Source organism: Apodemus sylvaticus, chromosome 2 (assembly GCF_947179515.1).
Source record: "Apodemus sylvaticus chromosome 2, mApoSyl1.1, whole genome shotgun sequence".
NCBI lineage: Eukaryota > Metazoa > Chordata > Mammalia > Rodentia > Muridae > Apodemus > Apodemus sylvaticus.
In genome coordinates, this window is record NC_067473.1 from 32,375,297 (window position 1) to 32,393,739 (window position 18,443).

General features: G+C 39.3%; 1 protein-coding gene across 3 annotated transcripts in view; it reads left to right on the forward strand.

Annotated features, from left to right (window-relative positions):
- Positions 1–6,417: 6,417 nt before the first annotated feature.
- Positions 6,418–18,443, forward strand: part of Glcci1 (glucocorticoid induced 1) — a 75,844-nt gene continuing 63,818 nt past the window's right edge. For 2 of the 3 annotated variants that reach the window (XM_052173236.1, XM_052173237.1), the window contains exon 1: positions 6,418–6,909. In XM_052173236.1, the coding sequence (XP_052029196.1) occupies positions 6,486–6,909 (424 nt within the window). In that variant the 5' untranslated portion in view covers positions 6,418–6,485. Of the gene's footprint in view, positions 6,910–6,950; positions 7,016–18,443 lie in introns of those variants that run through there. The other variant, XM_052173238.1, reaches the window with a different exon arrangement.

Sequence of the window (18,443 nt, forward strand, 5' to 3'; positions counted from 1 at the left end):
AGACATGCCTCAAAGGTCTAAAATAATAAAGAAACTTCATTACTGCTGGTGAGTGCTTATTTTTGTTTTTACTATTTTTGGTATATGATGATTTGTCTGTATGTCTATCTGGTGCTCTTAGAGTGGACAGGATGACATTGGATCCCATTTCCAGACAGTTGTGAGCCTGTTATGTGGGTCTGGGATCCAACCAAAATCCTCTGAAAGAGCAGTAAGTATGTAACTAAGGAACCAATTCTCCAAATGTTGACTGCATTTTAACAATCTTTCAACACACTCGCTTTAGTGATTAACAAAAAATCATCAATAGATGAAGAAATTAATTTAGAGGCACATGGTAATCTTTATATACTCTCATCTAAAATATAATAAAACAGATTTCTTTCATCGGACTACCACTGGTTTAATATATTACAGACCCAGTGTGCTTGGGAATTAAACAAATGCAATGTTAGGGTAGAAAGGAATATTGCCCCACCCCACCTTGGGTTATCTTAATGTGTAGTTTTCTATAATATAGTCTTCCAGCTTAATGGTAAAAGTCTAGTTATTTGCATGTCTTTGGGGTGTGGGATTAACTTACCACTTGGCAATCACAGCTGCTATTGGAATTAAAAGCTAAAAAGAAAAAAGAAAAGGAAAAAAAAAAGAAACTGTGGTCCTTTGCAGGGTTCGTTGGAAATTTGTGAGTTTTGTCATATTACCAGCTACAAATATATTTGGTTTCTATTATTTCTTCTGAGTTTCTTTTAGAAACAAAACAAAGTTTTTCTAATTTACAGGTGATGGTCTGTGCTACTGAGTTAAATATTTTTTCAGTTCCCTTATACTGACTCTTGGGAATAGCTATTATAAAAAAAAAAAAAAAAAAATAGGGCCACCTACCAGTCAGCAGATGTCACGTATTAACTAATCTTCCTGAACTGCCTTTCTCTGCCAATTCTGTTCTCTTTTCTTTTTCCTGTAGGTTTCAACTACCAAGTGCAAGGTACAATTTGTAGCTCATGAGACAAATAGTGACTAAATGTTGCCATTTCCCCTCGCCATTTATTGTCATCTGTTGTGCCCTGAGCACTGGGGAGACCCAGCAGCTGTAAATCTGATAAATCCTCAAGACTTTTTTATTATAAACACAACAAAAATATTGTATAGTAGGTTGGATGGTGATAGGTACATTAGGAAATTATGTCGGCGTCGAAGAAACCTAGAGGGTGCTTCCAGTTTTTAAGAGGGCAACCGGAAGGGCAGAGATATTTGAGCAGAACACTGATAGCCAGGGGAAGTGTGAAGCAAGAGCATTTTAAAGGAAGGCAAAGCCCAACGTAATGATAGGCTATCCCAGGCAATGGAGAATTTTACTTGAAGCATCTGCCAGGGATAAAAACCAGGCAAGGCTTTGTTGCTGTTATTAAGGATCCACTACAAGAAAATGTAATCAGATTAAGGTGAACATCAGTGCAGATCTGTTGAGTGTTCTCCCAGCCATGACCTCATTGTTAATCTGGACAGCCTGGATGCTACTCAGACTGGGGTTAGCTGCAACGCTGCATTAGTCTGTTCTCCATTACCACAACAAAGTACCTGAGGCAGATTATTCGGGAAATTGGCTCAGCTGGCTCATTGTTTGGGATGTGTAAAATCTATGGTGGCAGTGGCGGTGGTGGGGGTGTCTCTTGCTGATAGTCTTTTTGTTAGCAGTGTCCCTGGCAACTCTGTCAGTGATGTAGAGCACCACAGAGCAAGAGACAGGAAGCCTTTGTGTATGTATGTCTAGTCTCTCTTCCTCTTCTTATAAGGCTTATAAGATCACCAGATTGAACCATGAGGGCTCCACCCTAACGTGCTTACCTCTGAAGCAGTCAGTTTCAGTTTCCACACTTTTGCATTCTTATTTGTGTGTATGTGTGTGCACCTACTGTGTGTGTCATGGTGTGCACAAGGAGGCCGGAAGACAGCATTTAGGAGTTGGGTCTCTCTTTTCTCCATGTTGGTTCCTAGGATAAAACTCTAGCTTTCAGGCTTGATGCCCAAGCTCCCTCATCCGTGGAGTTATGTCACTGGTTCACGTTTCCATGTGCTTTCAAAGCAGAAAACAAAGCCAAACAAGCAAACACCACCAACAAAACCACCACCAAATTGTTTATTAGTAGAGACATTTTACCAGCATGTGTATCTGTGCAGCATGTGTGTGCTGGTGCCCTCTGAGACCAGAATAAGGTGATTGTTGCAGGATGTTTCATCACACTGTGAACCCTGAGATTGTGTTATGGTGTGGCTCGGCCATTAACACACCTTTAATCCCTCTGGCTGGAATAATGACCTGTCCTTACTACACACCTTTAATCCCAAACAATGAAGGTAAAGTTGGTTTGTAGAAGAAAGCAGCCATGCTTGGAAGTGACATCTAATTGAGTAGTGGATGAAGTGATGAATCAGAGAAAAATTTGATAGAATGGGATATGCCCAACTCTCGCTAGAAGAGACAGGGAAGGGAAGCTACTTAAGGAGCAATGGAAAGAGCAGGAGGCGGAGGCGGAGGCGGTGGCAGAAGTGGAATTCTACAGGAAGAGTTTTATATAGACCGGTTGAAGAAAGAACAAGCTACACACAACAGGTAAATACAGAAGGATCCAGGGAATGAGAAGGAGCAGAAGATTAGAACAGATTGCTAAAATTAGTTTGAGGTCAAGCAGAACAATGAGAGAGAGAGAGAGAGAGAGAGAGAGAGAGAGAGAGAGAGAGAGAGAGAGAGAGAGAGAGAGAGAGAGAGTTGAATCCATTAGTGTGCAGAGGAGGTTTGAGCCAAAACAGCAATAGTTCAGAAAGAACTAGAAAGGGCAAAGCTTATTCAGCAGCAGGTCTCAGAAGCTGAAAACATTCTAGGCCTAGATTAGATACTATGGAGGCTAGAAACTCCCAGGTCTAGGCCTAGGTTAGCAGACTGGGGCAATAAGCCGTGGAAATGACAGTTTACCAGGAGCATAAAAGTTACATTTACATCTGGCACCTAATTACAGGTGATGGTTACAGGTAGCTGTGAGCCACCATGTGGATGCTGGGAATTGAATCTAGGTCCTCTGGAAAAGCAGCAAGTGCTCTCAACAGCTAGCCCATCTCCCCAGTTCTGAGTTTTCCCATCCTTAATATCTCACATTGGGGATAAACTTCAGCAGGACTTTTAGGGGACAAGTCATATTCAAACTGGGGACAATACTAAGCATGGATAGAGGAAACAAGCAGACAGAACTGGTGGCTTCTAGATGGAACTACAGGCTTCCCAATGTTTCATCTTGCTCTCTCTCTCTGTGAGGGGCAGCGTATTGTTAATTGCACGGAGTTAGAAACTTCTGCTTTCTCCTGTTTTAAGTTAGTCTTCTGACGGTCCTGGGATTTGCAAATTGTGGTTCCATATACATGAAACCTGAGAAAAGAGGGGTTCATTATTATAATTTTAATCACATGCATTTAGTTTGGATGGAGTGTTGTGCATGTGCCCGTGTGTGTGCGTATCTGTGTGTGTTTGTCACTAGAATAGATCAGAAGAAAACTTGGGCAAGTTGGTTCTCTCTTTCTGTCCTGAGTCCTGGGGAATCACACTCATGAGGTCAGGTTTGAGAAAGTGCTTTCTTTTCCCCACTGAGCCAACAGACATGTTTCTAAAGTTATCAACTTGTGCTTTCACTCCTTCAAGTCAGAATGGTGTAGCAATGGGTTTATAACTAACATTACGATTTATGTAAAATGTTCAGAGGTCATTACACACATTCAACAAACAGGGAAATTGCACGGGCCCTGTCTATGTTATAGTGGTGTAACGGTGGACTTCAAGCCCGGCAACCCATACTGTGGCTCCAGGGTTTAAATTTTACTTTCTCCAATGCTTCCATATTCTCTTAGCTTTTGTTACCATCTTCAGTAAGAATAAATTATCATGCATTTAACTAACAGGCATTTGAAGGCAGGTGCTGTATTTATTGTAGCTCATTTAAATTCTTAGGTTTGACCATCACTTCTTATTTCATGAGAATAAAGTTTTTAGAGGGACCATGTTTTCTTGAATAAAGAGAAAATGATTGGAATTTCAAATAACTCATGGTAAGTTCCTGGAAACTGAAAATAGTATTGTAAGATCAGATAGTGTCTGGGGGTGTAATTCAATGGCACGGCACTTTGAGCGGCCTATGCAAGGCTCTGGGTTCAATTTCTAGCACCAGATGCCTAACAAAAAGGCACTTCAAAACTCAAACAAATTCTCTCATTTAGATTTCAGATACAATTTAACTTCATTATGTTAGAGCTGAATGAACAAGAAACCTAAAATTATGGCCAGCTATATTGTTTTTAGATCCAAACGAAATGCTACTGATCAATGCCAAATGTGGCTTACTATGAATTTACGATCGTCGTGATCCGCGTGTTGTAGTTGTTCCACACTCAGATGGAAGTGACCAGAGAGGCCATCACCATAATGAAGCTATGCTGGAACCAAATCACCAACTTTAGGCCTTTGCCAACTTTATACATTTTTAGTGTATATTTGTTATCATCTTATTCTTGCTTTTCAAAAAAAAATCACTGAAAGAAGCCATTTATTGTTTCTATTCCCAAAAGGTTATAATATGAAACCATTAATCTTTAGGTGGAACAACCAATACCAAAGACAAATTTTAAAGTCATTTTGTTCAAGATATAATTAAAATATATGTTGTTCTAGAAAGTAAGAAAAAGGAGCTGCTTTTCATTTATAAAAATGCTTTTGGACATCTGTGAGCTACCATAACGACTTTTTGATCAGAACATACATCTTATGCTTGGAGGCACTAAGGCATGGACGGGGCTTCTGCAGACTCTGCCTTGGGCCCTCTGGTCTCAGCTCTCAGCTCCTGCTTAGCTGAGTAATCTCAGACAAGACAATTAACGTCTTTGTGCCCCAGATAGGAAACCATTGAGGTTAATAACAGCACAAACCTTGTGGATTATGTGAAGAACGAATGAGTTAACACGTAATAATGTCCTTAGAACAGCAGCTGGCACGTGGTGAATGTTTAGTAAATATCAGCTATTATTTCATATGTGATAAAGCGTGTAACTATGACTAATGTAGTGATATATAGTACTAGATGCTAATTTTTTTGTATTTTGATTAGGCATCATCAATATTTTTTCTAATATATATTTTTCTTATGCCCATCTAAAAATCTTTGCACTTCTCATTTTCCTTGCAGAAGAATAACCCCCCCCCCACTCCTGTCCCACCCATCACACAGACGAAAATAACCACAATGAATTGTTACATTATGCCTGGTATTTCTCCCAAGAGACCACCTGCTTCTGGGTAGTAAACTAGGTGCCCTCCATTAATAAATCTGATGAAACGATGAAGTAAATTTTCTTGTTGACATCTACAATTCTGAACTTGATGTTCTCCACCCCACCCTGTAACTACAAAAGGTTGTAATGGCAGGTGCATTTTGTTCATCCATACACTACTTCTGAAGTTGTTTTGACTAAGACACTTAAAGATATTTCTAAGATTAAAAGGGTTAGGCATCCTTTATTCAGCTTTAACTAAAACGTCTCACAGGATGCAGGTGTATTTGCAAAGTTGGTTTGGCTTCAGCGTCCTCAGCCTCAGGTTGTAGAGAGCTCTGGAGGGTGGAACCCTAGCAACTTGCTTACGGAACGCGCGCGTGTCTTTGGGCTCAGAGCACGGGCAGGGCACGCATGGACCCACTTTTCTAGCCCGACCCTCACCTCCAGGGCTGTCAACTCTTTTGTCCCGCCCTCCCCGCGAGGCCCTCCTCTCTCATCCACTTCCATGCTCCGCCCCTAGAGCGGAAACGTAGTATCATAATTGGCCGAATTTCCTCTCACTCCGACTGTACAACCAATCCTTGAAATGCTGGAGTAGGGTGGCGTTGCCAATCAGGACGCTCGCACCCGCAGGAGCCCGGGTCCGGAACGCCCAGAGGCGGGGCCGGAGGCGGGGCGCCGACACAGGATTAGTTGCCATTCCGAGTGAGAAGCGGGTCGAGGTGGCGGCAGCGGCGGCGGCGTTTGCGGTGGCGCGGGTTCCGCGCAGCGCGAGGCGCCTCGAGGCCCCTTTCTTTCCTCAGAGGCCAAAGTCCCGGCGCTACCCGTAGTCGCCGGGTCCTGTCGCGCGGGAGACCCCCGCGAGGGCTGAGGAGCCGCGGGAAGCCGGCGAGTGCCCTGTCAGCGCGATGCCCGGGGCGGCGGCGGCGGCGGCCACGGGCTCGACGCGGGCTCGGCCGTGAGCGCCCCGCAGAGCGCCGCGGGGCGGTCGAGCCGTTGGACGTTGGCCGTCGCGGCGTCCCCTCCCCCTCGGCGGCGGGGTGCGCGTCGGAAGGGGAGCCCCGCGGCTCCGCCCCTCGCCGCCCCTCCCCCGTACACATCGCACGCACCGCCGCGCCGGCTCCCACACGCTCGCTCGCGCGCCCGCTCGCCCGCCCGCCCGCGGAGCCACCATGTCCACCGCGTCCTCCAGTTCCTCTCAGACCCCTCACCCCGCGCCGCAGAGGATGCGGCGCAGCACCGCGGGCTCCCCGCCCGCCGCTGCCGGGAGCGGGACGGGACCGGCCGGGAGCTGCGCACCGGCTGCGGGAGCCGGCCGGTTGCTGCAGCCCATCCGCGCCACGGTGCCCTACCAGCTCCTGCGGGGCAGCCAGCACAGCCCCACGCGCCCGGCCGCCGCCGCTGCCGCCGCGCTCGGCAATCTCCCCGGGCCCGGAGGGGCCCGCGGCTCCAGCCCGTCCAGTCCGACTCCACCGCCCGCCGCTGCCCCAGCCGAGCAGGCGCCTCGCGCCAAGGGCCGCCCGAGACGGTCCCCCGAGAGCCAGCGGAGGAGCAGCTCACCTGAGAGACGGAGTCCCGGCTCGCCCGTGTGCAGAGGTAGCGAGCCCAACCCTCCTGTCCTCCCGGGCTGCGTCTCCCCGACGGTGCCCTGCGTGGAAACTTCAGCCTCTCCGGGCTTCTGTTTGCTAGTGCATTACCGAAGGTGTGAAAGTAGCTTTGGGAATCTCACTCCCCCCCCACCCCCCCATGAGGTCGCTGCAGGGCTTGAAGGAGCGACCTGAAAATCAACTTTTATCTGACCCTCACACCGCCACTCAGATTTTTATCTTGCATCCCTCGCCTGCAAAAGAAAAGTGTTTCGGTTTAATAGCTTATTAGCTTTCTGTGTTTGGAGCCGGGGAAGGAGGAGCAGGGCTAAACCCTTTTAAACAGGCACACAAACTCTCTAGCGGTGAAGAAGGTGGTAGTGGTAATCTCCATAGCCTTTGTGCTTTCCCACAAAGTTCTTGTCTGGAGTATGTTTTGCTCGTTTTGTGTTTTGGAGGCTTGATGGCAGTAGTTAGGTTGTTAGGATATCCTTTGCATGTGTAGGGGAGACAGTTTTAAGTGTATAAGGTTTATCCACCCTCTCATCTACTTTATATAGTCATGCATTAGATCACTATTGCACTACAAGTGGCTTATGCCCGAATGGTGATTTTTGTGGTAAGTTTCGTAAAGCCTGTTTGTGGAGTGTGTTCACTTTTTCCTTCCATCTTTAAGTTTACATACCAGTTCAGCTGAGCTGTGTAGGGATCTCAAGTTTCTTTTTTGTTAGGTGTCAAAGGTAATGGTGAGTGGGTGGATGCTGTGGACTCCCCTTAATGTTTTCTGTTTGGGTTTGGGTTTGTTTATGCCTAGGGACATAGAGCATGAACTAGTTGACTCCTAGGGGAGAAAAAGAAAATTAGGCAAAACAGGAACGTAAAGGCCATAAGGGAGAGTGGAGTGCCTAATATTCTTAGATATTACCTAATCTAGAGCTGTAGTTGCTGCTGCTGCTGCTGCTGTTGCTGCTGCATAGTGGAAGGAATCATTCGGAGTAGGGAAAGAAAACAACAAAAAAACCTGCTGAGAAGGGAAATACTACCAAGCTTCATACAGTGTTTATGTGGTATGTGGGATTTTTGTTTAAGGTGGATGATCTTAAGGTGTTTAGAGTTAGAGAAAGGATTGCAATACGATAGATCAAAGTTTAGGCATTTTTAGCTTTAATTTAGACCTGTAATTAGCATGTTGCTAAAGCACTTGCTTTCAGATCCCTTGATGGTAAGCCTCTGGGTAGGATGTAAGTGCAGTAGATAGTGCAGAAGCACCAAGACATACATCCTGTAATCTGTATGCACCAGGAGGAATTTGCTCCCCCACTCCTCCCCCAGGTCAAGCCAGCTGCTGCAGAAACTGACATCCTCCAGCAAATCCTGAATGAATGAATGAAAACAACGTGATCGCCCTAATAATGACCACAACTGAACACACATCTTTGGCTGCATTTTATAGAAAAGTCCACCATTTTCTAACAGATTAATGCCATATGCAAGTCCCTTGCACATTTTCTGGGGCTGTGTTAAATGAGAGGTAACTGAAAGAAAAGAAGGCAGCAGCAGTCACAGACATTTTTGAATGATTTAGCTTTAACAGTTTGTTAATGGGAGTTTGGGGATTATCTTTTAGGAACAATGTAAAAAAAATAAGAATTGTAGATTGTGTGCAGAGGATTTTGTGGGCAGAGTTTGAGAAGTTTTGGCAATTGCTGCAACAATATAATGGTCACCTAGTACCTCCTTCCTTTTTCTTGATAAACAGTAACATCTTAGCACAGATAATAGTACAACTTGTTTTTCTACATCCTTCAAAAGCCCTAATTGCTTAGGAATTACATGCCCCATCATGAAGTAGTTTTAATGAAATTTGTGATCAGGCTTAAATTCTACTCTTTGTTGTAGAATGGCACATCAGAGTTTAATGCAATTTTAATGCAAGCATGATGAAAACACTTAGTTTTGAGTCTGTGCAGTAGACAGATTTGCAGGGTCACAGCTTGTGCTGGGATTGAGGAGCATTTTATGCTGTAGTTCTGCTGTTTATAACATCAGGTGTTTTGTCAGTTTCTTGCATCTTAGGATTTTTGAAAGCATGCTCTTATGTTCCTAGATTCTTGATTGCATTACTACTATGTTACTTGTCCACATTCTGCCTTGTTCTCCTCTGCCCATATTGAAAGTACAACATATAAGTAACATGTTCTGCCTCTTTAGCCACTTCAATTCTATCCCGTGACTTAACAATTTCAATTAGTTCCTTTTGAATTCACTAAGGTTCTGACATCAGTGGGTTTTAGTTTCCATTGACCAAAGCGCCTGCTGCTGCTGCTGCTGCTGCTGCTGCTGCTGCTGCTGCTGCTACTGCAGACACTGACATCACTCTACTGCATGAATGAAAAACAACAACGTGCACCATTTCTTCCTCTGCTCTCCTCCTTCCTTTTTTTGTACCTTTCAAGGTGGGGATAGACATTATATTATGCTTTGAGAGACTACACATCAGATTTTTAGGTAGACATTGACTCAAGGGATATGTATTTCATGGAGATACATGTTGTTTACAAAAAGCTTTTAAGAGCTATGGGTATTTAGATTGTGGGTGAAAAGGAAGCATTCAGAATTTTATTCATATTTTCTTTAATTATGGAAGAAAATATAGAAACTAAGTTGTCTGATTCTTTTATCACAAAGAATTGTAAGCAGAATTTTGAATCCAGTGTCAGTGTTTTTCTCATAAACACTCCTAGCTTAGATATTTATGGGATTAAGCTAAAGTAAAAGAGTTGATACTTATGTCAGAAAGTGGGGAGAAAACTGAATTCTGTAAATGGGAACAATCAGTTTTAAAATTTATCATATTTTAAAATCCAGCAGAAAGATAGTAATTCTCTTTATTTTTGTACCATAGCTTTAGACAATTAAATGATTACCGTAATGGAATATGCATAAACCTGCTAACATCATGCTTTATTTAAAAGACATGGAAATTACAAATTGAAAGTTGTGTTTTGTTGGTATTCCTGGACCATTCTCTTTTTGTATTTTTTTCTTTGTTGTGTATTTTAAAACTTCAAGGTTATTATTTATATTCATTTCTGAACTTCTGCTATTAACAAAATGTCATCCTTCCCCTTGTTTGATTCTGAAGGGTCTTGAAGTGGTGAATGACAAGCTACTGAATGCATCCTATGGCGCCCTGTGATGTGTTTGTAATAGATGTAAAATCATAAAGTAGTATGCAAATAGTTATTTTTGTGATGGTAATATACAAACTCTACCTCTGAGATAAGTAGAGCAATTCAAATGAGACTAAAGCAGAGTATTAGAGTTAAAATTAATGATCTTTGAGATAAAGTCATTAATAATGATCTAAATAAAATATAAAGTACTTGCTTTCTAAAATCTAAGAATAAACCCATGGATTTAAATACTAAACAAATAAGATAGTAGGTAACAAATAGAAATTCTTATTTCTATTATTATTAAATATCCAAATTATTATTAAATATCCAAATTAAAGAATTATAGGTTATAAAAGAGGCAAAACTAATTGCATTAAAGTATTCTATTTGGAGAGTCCTGCTTATGTTTATTTTGCCAAATCTAGTAACAAAATTTCTGAAGATCTGGTAACTATTAGTTTCTTCTATGAAAAATAGTGTGTTAATTTTGATTCAACCTACCAGATTTTTTTTAGGCCTCCTACTCCTAAGAAATTGGCAATTCTAGAGTGAAATTTGATCAGATTTTTTTCCCCTCAGGAATCTTGAAAGGCTTTTGTCATATATAAAGAAATTATGCATGATTTAAAAGATAATACAAAGCCAGCCAGCATAGAATGTGTAAGTGCAGGCACTGAATTAATGTACATATATATGCTTAACTTGGTCATTTGCTTTAAGTGTTAAGCTCTTCATTAATTTCCTCTTTTTGTGTCATTTTAATGTTCTTAGTTGTGAAATAAGAACATTTTGCTATTTTTCCCCCTCTGTTTAGAGACATTTCTTTAATTTCCCTTCTGAAAGTTTATTATCTGGTTACTATTTCTAGAGGTGGAGGCTCTCTTCTGTACTACTCTACCCCATTTGAAATTTATTTTTCTTAAAGTCATTATGAGAAATTATTTCTAAACTTTCCTTCATTGAGTGAAATTGCATTAAGATATAGGCTTCCACAATAATCTTTGAATTCTGATTTTGGGGAAAGTTCTTAATCTCTATTTAGTTAAACTAAATAGTGTTAATTTATGGCTCTGATTTTTTTTTTTTCCCTTCTGTCAGTTACCTTATGGTACATAAAGTTTCAAAATCAGTGAATGAATAGCAGTTATTTAATCAGTAATTTATTTTATAAATTTATCAACTTACATTCAAAGATTATATTTTCCCAAATATTATTTACATGAACATATAGAACATTAAATATATAAGGTGTATAGATAGAGTAACTTAATGAATTTTTAACTGTATATAAAGCTTTATGTGTGCCTATTTATTGAAAATTTGGTTGGAGTATATTTCACATTTACTCTGGTTTACATATTTGAAAAGGATAATTATGATGTATACATTGGATAAATATTGAAAGATAATGGCATTCTTTCAATTATTTTATTTGTGATATTGTGGGTTATATTTGAACTAAAGAAACAAAACTCTGCTTCATTTAAATTAAGTCTGAAATTGTAAAAGAAATTTAAAAGCCAGTTTTACTAAACTTTTATTTGCTGCTAATAACTGTGTCAAGGTGCATATTACCAACGACTCTGGGTCTTAATTTTAGTTCAGTCTTTTTCCTAGTGCTTAGAATTTCCAGATACCACCCAAGTTGCCTTCTTCGTAGCACCTGTCCTGGTACTATTGTTATCTGTGTTCAGTATATATTGTTTGTTCTCCTATTAAATGTCTAAGAAACCAAGTCTTTGACAGTGTTTTTTTTTTTTTTCATCCTACATATTTATTTAAAAAGAAGTTGAGCTGATCTAACACATGGTCTCTTAACTGGTCTGCTAAAATTAAGCTGAAGAGAGAAAGTACTTCTAAAGAATTGATGGGAATGACTGGAGCGCCAAAGGCCCTTACCCTTTGTCTGGACTTCTAGAAATGACCAGAACATTGTTAGTTTTTCTGATAATTTAGGAAAATATTTGTGCTTATTCTGCAAAATAAAATTTAGTAAATTAGCAGTAAGTTTGAACTATCAAAGAATATTATTTATGAACATATTGTAGAAAAAAACCTATCCAGAATTGTCATTTTTATAGAAATAGGTATGACTGATACTTTTATCATTGTGGTTTATTTCATATTGATGTTGTTGAGGCAAATAACAGGAGGCAAGTTCATGAATACTTGGTGACTTCCTCTGTATTGTCCGGTTTCTAGTTGCTGTAGATAGAAAGGAAGAAAACATTCGAGGGAAACTATTTGCCAAGCTATGTATACTTTGAAATTCGGCAAGAAAATGGTTTTAGAGTTTTGTTCTTTTAGTTCTAGATTCCGTGTTGATTCCACAGTTGATTTATGATTTATGCTGATATTTTTAGGTAAAAGAATGACAAATGGGTTTTCTTTTGTGTTTCCATGGCACTATTCTGTTGTGCTGGGACATGCTCTGATACTTTCAGGGTGTGTAAAAACTTTAGGACAGTTGGCTAAACACAAATGGAATATGGAAGGATGGCCATTTTCTCCTCTTGCTTCTTACGGGGCAGGGCGAGGGGCACGCACACATGCACATGGTGGAAATGGAGATGGACATTGCTCCTTGTTCCTGGGCTCGGGGAGCTCAGGGTTATGAACATCATTGTGTCTGTTCTATTTACATCTAACTAGCTGTTTCTTAAATTATATTACACTGTGAAAAGTGCTTTTCTCTTTTCATAATCTTAAGAGTTAGTTATATATGGTGATAAACTGACTTGCCTAATGCCCAAAGAATTACTAAGCAGATACTAGTCTCAGGTAATTGTCTTAGTAGCTGGCAGTAGCTTTAGTCAGCTTTCCTGGCAGCCAACAGCCATGCTTGCAGTGTGAGTTTGAACTCCACGTATATAATTTAACGGAGTGCCACTATGTTGTACCTTAATTATTACTTGCCAGAATTAAGAATGAGTTGAAGAAGCTAGTGAAACCCGTGGTAATGTGGCAAGGTTAGTGTTTAAGATTGTCTGCCAAGTTATTACAATTAAATAATTCTGCTGTCATCTAGCAGTATTTCTAAACAAAAAACTAAAAAGCACTGCTACTTGCTGCCTTGTATTTCTGAAGGTGAAAAGTACTCATGAACTGCTAGTAGTAATAAATATTGTCTTATTTATCTAGTATGGTCATGGGAAAACTTTCTGAAGAGTTCATTAACTGATTTTTATCTTTTTCAGTATTAGAAATTTGTAAGTTAATATAGTTCTTAAGAGAATAATTAATTGACAAGGTCCCCTGGTATAGTTAAGGGTAGCACAAGTTGTCTGTCTTTCTGCCTCAAGTTCTTGAGTTTTTGGGTTACAGGCATGCTGTCCAATATCCAGTCTTTGATCTTCCTTAAGAATCTTTAGTATCTATCTATAGTTGCACATTTAAAAAGCATTCTCTCAAATGTCAGAACAGTGGAGTGGTCAAGGGAGTTATTTTAAAGTTATCAGTCTGTTATATATTTTCCTTTCATTTTTCAAACTGAGAATAGTTTCATTCCATGGCTTCTGTAATATGTCTGGATCTACTGCATTCATTGCATATATATATATACACATACACACACACACATATATACATACACATATATGTATATATGTGTATATGTATATGTATATATATATGTATGTATGTATGTATAATGTTCTCCCATGTTTTAACTTGGAGTGATGTCACTGGCCTTTGTGCACTCTGAACACACACACACATACACACACACACACACACACACACTTTGTTGTAGAAGTCCTAATTGTTGAATGTGGTTTCTTGTGAAGTATTGTAGGTATAGCAATACTTAATAATGCCTTTTGAGACCACTGAAATAAGTTTGACTTGGCTTCCACTAAAATACCTGCTACTACTGATGAGAATTAAAAGTAGTAATCATTCCTTTTGTAGCTGTTTTTGTGGAGTGCTCAATGACTTATTTTTCTTGCACTCAGAAATTACCTATTTTTATTTGTTTTAACTTGTAGTTTTTATTTTAAAGTAATATTAGCATTATAGTCCTTATGGTTACTCTTATGTTTGTCTTTAGGATGGTTGCTGTGTTTTTTCACTTTGCCTAAGCCATACACTCAAAAAGTTAACATATTTATACAGATAACTGCTATTTAAGGATTACATTTCATATCCAACCTATGAAAGAACAAACAGATGCTTGATAAATCATATTTTTGTGTCAAATAGAATATTGAAGAAAAATCCCTGAATATAACCATGTGGTAAGTCATCTGGAATTTTAAGTAGGGAATTTGGGAAATAGGAAAGTATAGAAAGTGATGAAGTAAACTATTGTTGTTTTATAATCATTAAAAATACTTTCTTCTTGAAGTTTCTCAATATGAAAAAAACTCCATAGTCAGTACACAGTGGGGTTGATGAGTCTTTGTATGTTTGATTCCCATTGTTAGTCCATCTTTGCGTGTAGCTTTTTACTACCTGGCCTATGCTCCAGGAATGGGCCATACTACCAGCTATCTCCCAGCTTCCCTTGAATCCATGGATAAAAGACAGACACACAGTTGTTCATTTTCAACTTGCTTTCTTGGCATAATTGCTAGGCTCTATCTCTTGCCTGGAAAACATGCCTTTATTACTCTTAGCTCTGCTCTTCCTACCTGCCCTAACTTTAGTTGGTCAGTTGAAGCTAGTCCTTGCTAAACATCTCTGACCACCCACCTATTGGAGCAGCCACAGCCCACTTCTCCTGAGACCTCACATGGCCTCTTGGCTTTCTCTCCCCAAAGCATGGCAAACTGTCTCTCCTTCCTTGCATCTCCCTGCTTGCCTCCAGGGACCTGGAAATCCTGCCAGTACCTTCTAACCAGCAATTGGCCCGTGGGTTTCTTTAGTGACAGGACAGATCAAGAACCAATTGGGGAACAGACCTTAGCAGCATAACCACCCCTACAGTCCATAATTAATGTAGCTATTTGGAAGTCCTTGACAGTTTCGCTGAAATTTGGTTCATTTATCTTAAAATTGTCTGAATGTTCTGTAACTATGTATGAAGATAATTTTGGTGGGTATGCCTACTTTACCTAATACACCTGTTTCTTTTTAGCATTACAGTATGTAATCTGATATCTAGTATTTAAAAGGCCCTGCAGTAAATATTTATTAAATCCATATATAGGATTTACAGAGATTTCTGTTTCAGCTATATAAATATACATGTGCACACACTCTAAGAGACAAGTATGCATACTCTGCAATGAAATCACTGAAGAATAATCATAAGACAGGAAATCTTAAAAATACATGACAGATTAAATTTAATAGGTTATATTTATGCTGCTCCTTTTATAGAAAATTAATTTTTGATCACTAATGGGTTTTTGTCTTTGATTTGGACTTAACATTCAAATATGGCTAAGTTTGGGAAAGCACTGATTTAGATCTTTGTATAGAAGGAACCAGTGTTTTTCTATAGAAATAGTTTGGACAAAAATGAATTTTACACAAGTGTTCATATTTTGAAAGCTATAACATAGGCTTTTATAGAGTGTTTTTTTTGTGTAACATACAAAGTTTAGACAAAACTAAACATGTTTTTAGTCTTAGAGTATGAAATGTACTAAATGACTTTAAAATTATTGCTTACAAAGTAATTTAACAAACCGATATGTAAACCAACCTTGACCCTGAGACAATTTCCTAAGAAGCCAAAAGTCTGAAATGGAAACAAACATTTTTCTCATAATATTTTGACCTATGTACAAATTTTGTTTTGTTTTGTTTTGTTTTGTTTTGAGACAGGGTTTCTCTTTTGTAGCCCTGGCTGTCCTGGAACTCACTTTGTAGACCAGGCTGGCCTAGAACTCAGAAATCCGTCTGCCTCTGCCTCCCAAGTGCTGGGATTACAGGCATGGGCCACCACCGCTGGGCCGACCTATGTATAAATTACCCTTTGTTTTTTGGTTTTTTCCCTTCAACCCCTTCCACATCTCCCTACCTCCACACCTTCTCAAACTCGTGGCTTGTTTTTCTTATTAGTGTTCCGCTCATACTGCTTGTTTATATATAAAAGCATAACTACATAAATACTACCTGCCAAGTACATTTAATGTTGCTTGTATAAGTATTACTACTTGTTACTGGATACCAATTAGGGTGCTCATCCCTAGGGAAGACCAATTCTCCCTCTTTGAGCAGCCATTTGGAATTCTGTCAAGTGGATTTTGACCTAATGAGATTCCATGGAATAAAGATCTAAATTTATATTTCCAGTAATTTAACACCATCATGCCCAAAATTTGGTGGTTCTTTTAGTTAGAAGTGTAATTGTACTATCTCTAAAACCCAGGTAAGGAAAATGTGAGTTATATATCAATTTGTTTTATTATTATGGAAAACTGTCAGGCAGCTTTATTTTTTTATTATTTTATTTTTATTTATTTATTTATTTATTTATTTATTTATTTATTTAGTTTTTTTGAGACAGGGTTTCTCTGTGTGGTCCTGGCTGTCCTGGAACTCACTCTGTAGACCAGGCAGCTTTATTTTTTTATTATTTTATTTTTATTTATTTATTTATTTATTTATTTATTTATTTATTTATTTAGTTTTTTTGAGACAGGGTTTCTCTGTGTGGTCCTGGCTGTCCTGGAACTCACTCTGTAGACCAGGCTGGCCTCTTCCTCCCAAGTGCTGGGATTAAAGGTGTGCACCACCACGCCCTGCAGCTTTTTAGGTGGTTATTTGCTTTACAGATTCTTTAACTTAATATACAAGTAAAATGATTTAATTTACCAAAATGTTATTTGCACAAACTGTTTAGGAAGTCAGTTATACAAGGTTGAGGCTCATCTGAGGTTTTTAAAACATATTTCTGAATAGTATAATTTCTCTTTGCTGAATAAATGTTCTGACATTTAGCAAAATTAGCTAATACCCTAAGAAGCTGATATAAATGAATATGGATATATCATTTCCATTACTTCCCCAGTCTAAGTTTGAAAGTTCTCAGAAATTTGGAATTCAAACAACTCCTAAAAAGGAAAGAATTCCTGTACTAATTATTCTTCCTCTCCCCCTGCTCTCCTGTGAAAAGATGAATTTATTTTAGATAAATATTCCAAGGTCTCTTCTCTAATTGTGTCCTTACCAGAAAAACAAATAAAAGAACAAGTAAAGAAACATTACTCCATATAATAGTCCATAATAATAGTGCTATTCCTAAGCAGTCTTAGGAAGTAGTTCTTTCTTGAAAGAGCTTTTAGAAACCCCTATATTCTTAATCACTGTCAGAAGACAAAACAATGAGTAAACATCATTAGTCTAGTCATTTATTTGTAGGAATGGAATTTTTTGTTTATAATTAGATATTCCCAGAGGGTGTTTTTTGTTTGTTTGGGTTGGGTTTTTTGCTTTTCTTTTCTTCCCCTCTTAACGTAAAGCTTTCCAGGTTGGGAAGAAGGGAAGAGAAGAGGAGAATGAGAACACCTGTATGTGTCAGAAAAGCACATTTCTTTCTCAGTCACCAGATGAGAAGTTCCTGATGCTCTCTCCACATAGTATAGAGGTTCATGGTAGTACTTTTTTTGTAGTACTTCCATTTTAGTACAGTGAATGGTAGTGACCCCTGACATAAGATAAAGTCAGTGGAGACCCAACCGGGTTCAGTTTTGAATTTCTGTAATTATGAGGTAATTTACTACTTACATCATTACAATGATGTTTCTTTCCAAGAGGAATGGTTTAAATGTTGAACTTGTGCACTAAACTGCTTCCTTTAAAGTTATTTGATAAGAATAGATTTGTTGTGTTGGTGTTTGGAGAAGAATTTTTTAGTGTCAACACGGTACCTTTTGTGAATCATTAAACTTAAGTATATTATTTTAAAAATTTTGTTTTTTTTTTTAAATGGATGGGTGTATTGCCCTGCATGTATATCTCTGCACCACACATGTGCCTAGTCAGGGAGACCAGAAGAGGGTGTCAGATTCCCCAGGGACTGGAGTTAACAGACATATGGGTGCTGGCATATGGGTGCTGGGAATCAAACTCAGCTGTTTTTAACCACTGAGCCATCTTTCCAACCTGCTTATCTTTAACAAATACATCTTACTTTTCTCTTATGGGCTTCTTAATTTTTGAGTGCAAAATTGTCTTGGTTTTTTACATTCAAAATTGAAGCAAGCTTTGAAAAGTCTAAGCTAGGTGTAGTCATGCATACCTATAATATCAGATAGAGGCAGGAGGATAGTGATCTTAGAGCCATTCTGAGCAAAAGACCCTGTCTGAACTTAAAAGAAAAAGTATAGGGGTTTGAGAAATACCTCAGAAGTGAAGTGCTTGCTCTTGCAGTAAATTGGAGTCCCATGCCTAGCACCTGGGTTAAGGGGCTCAC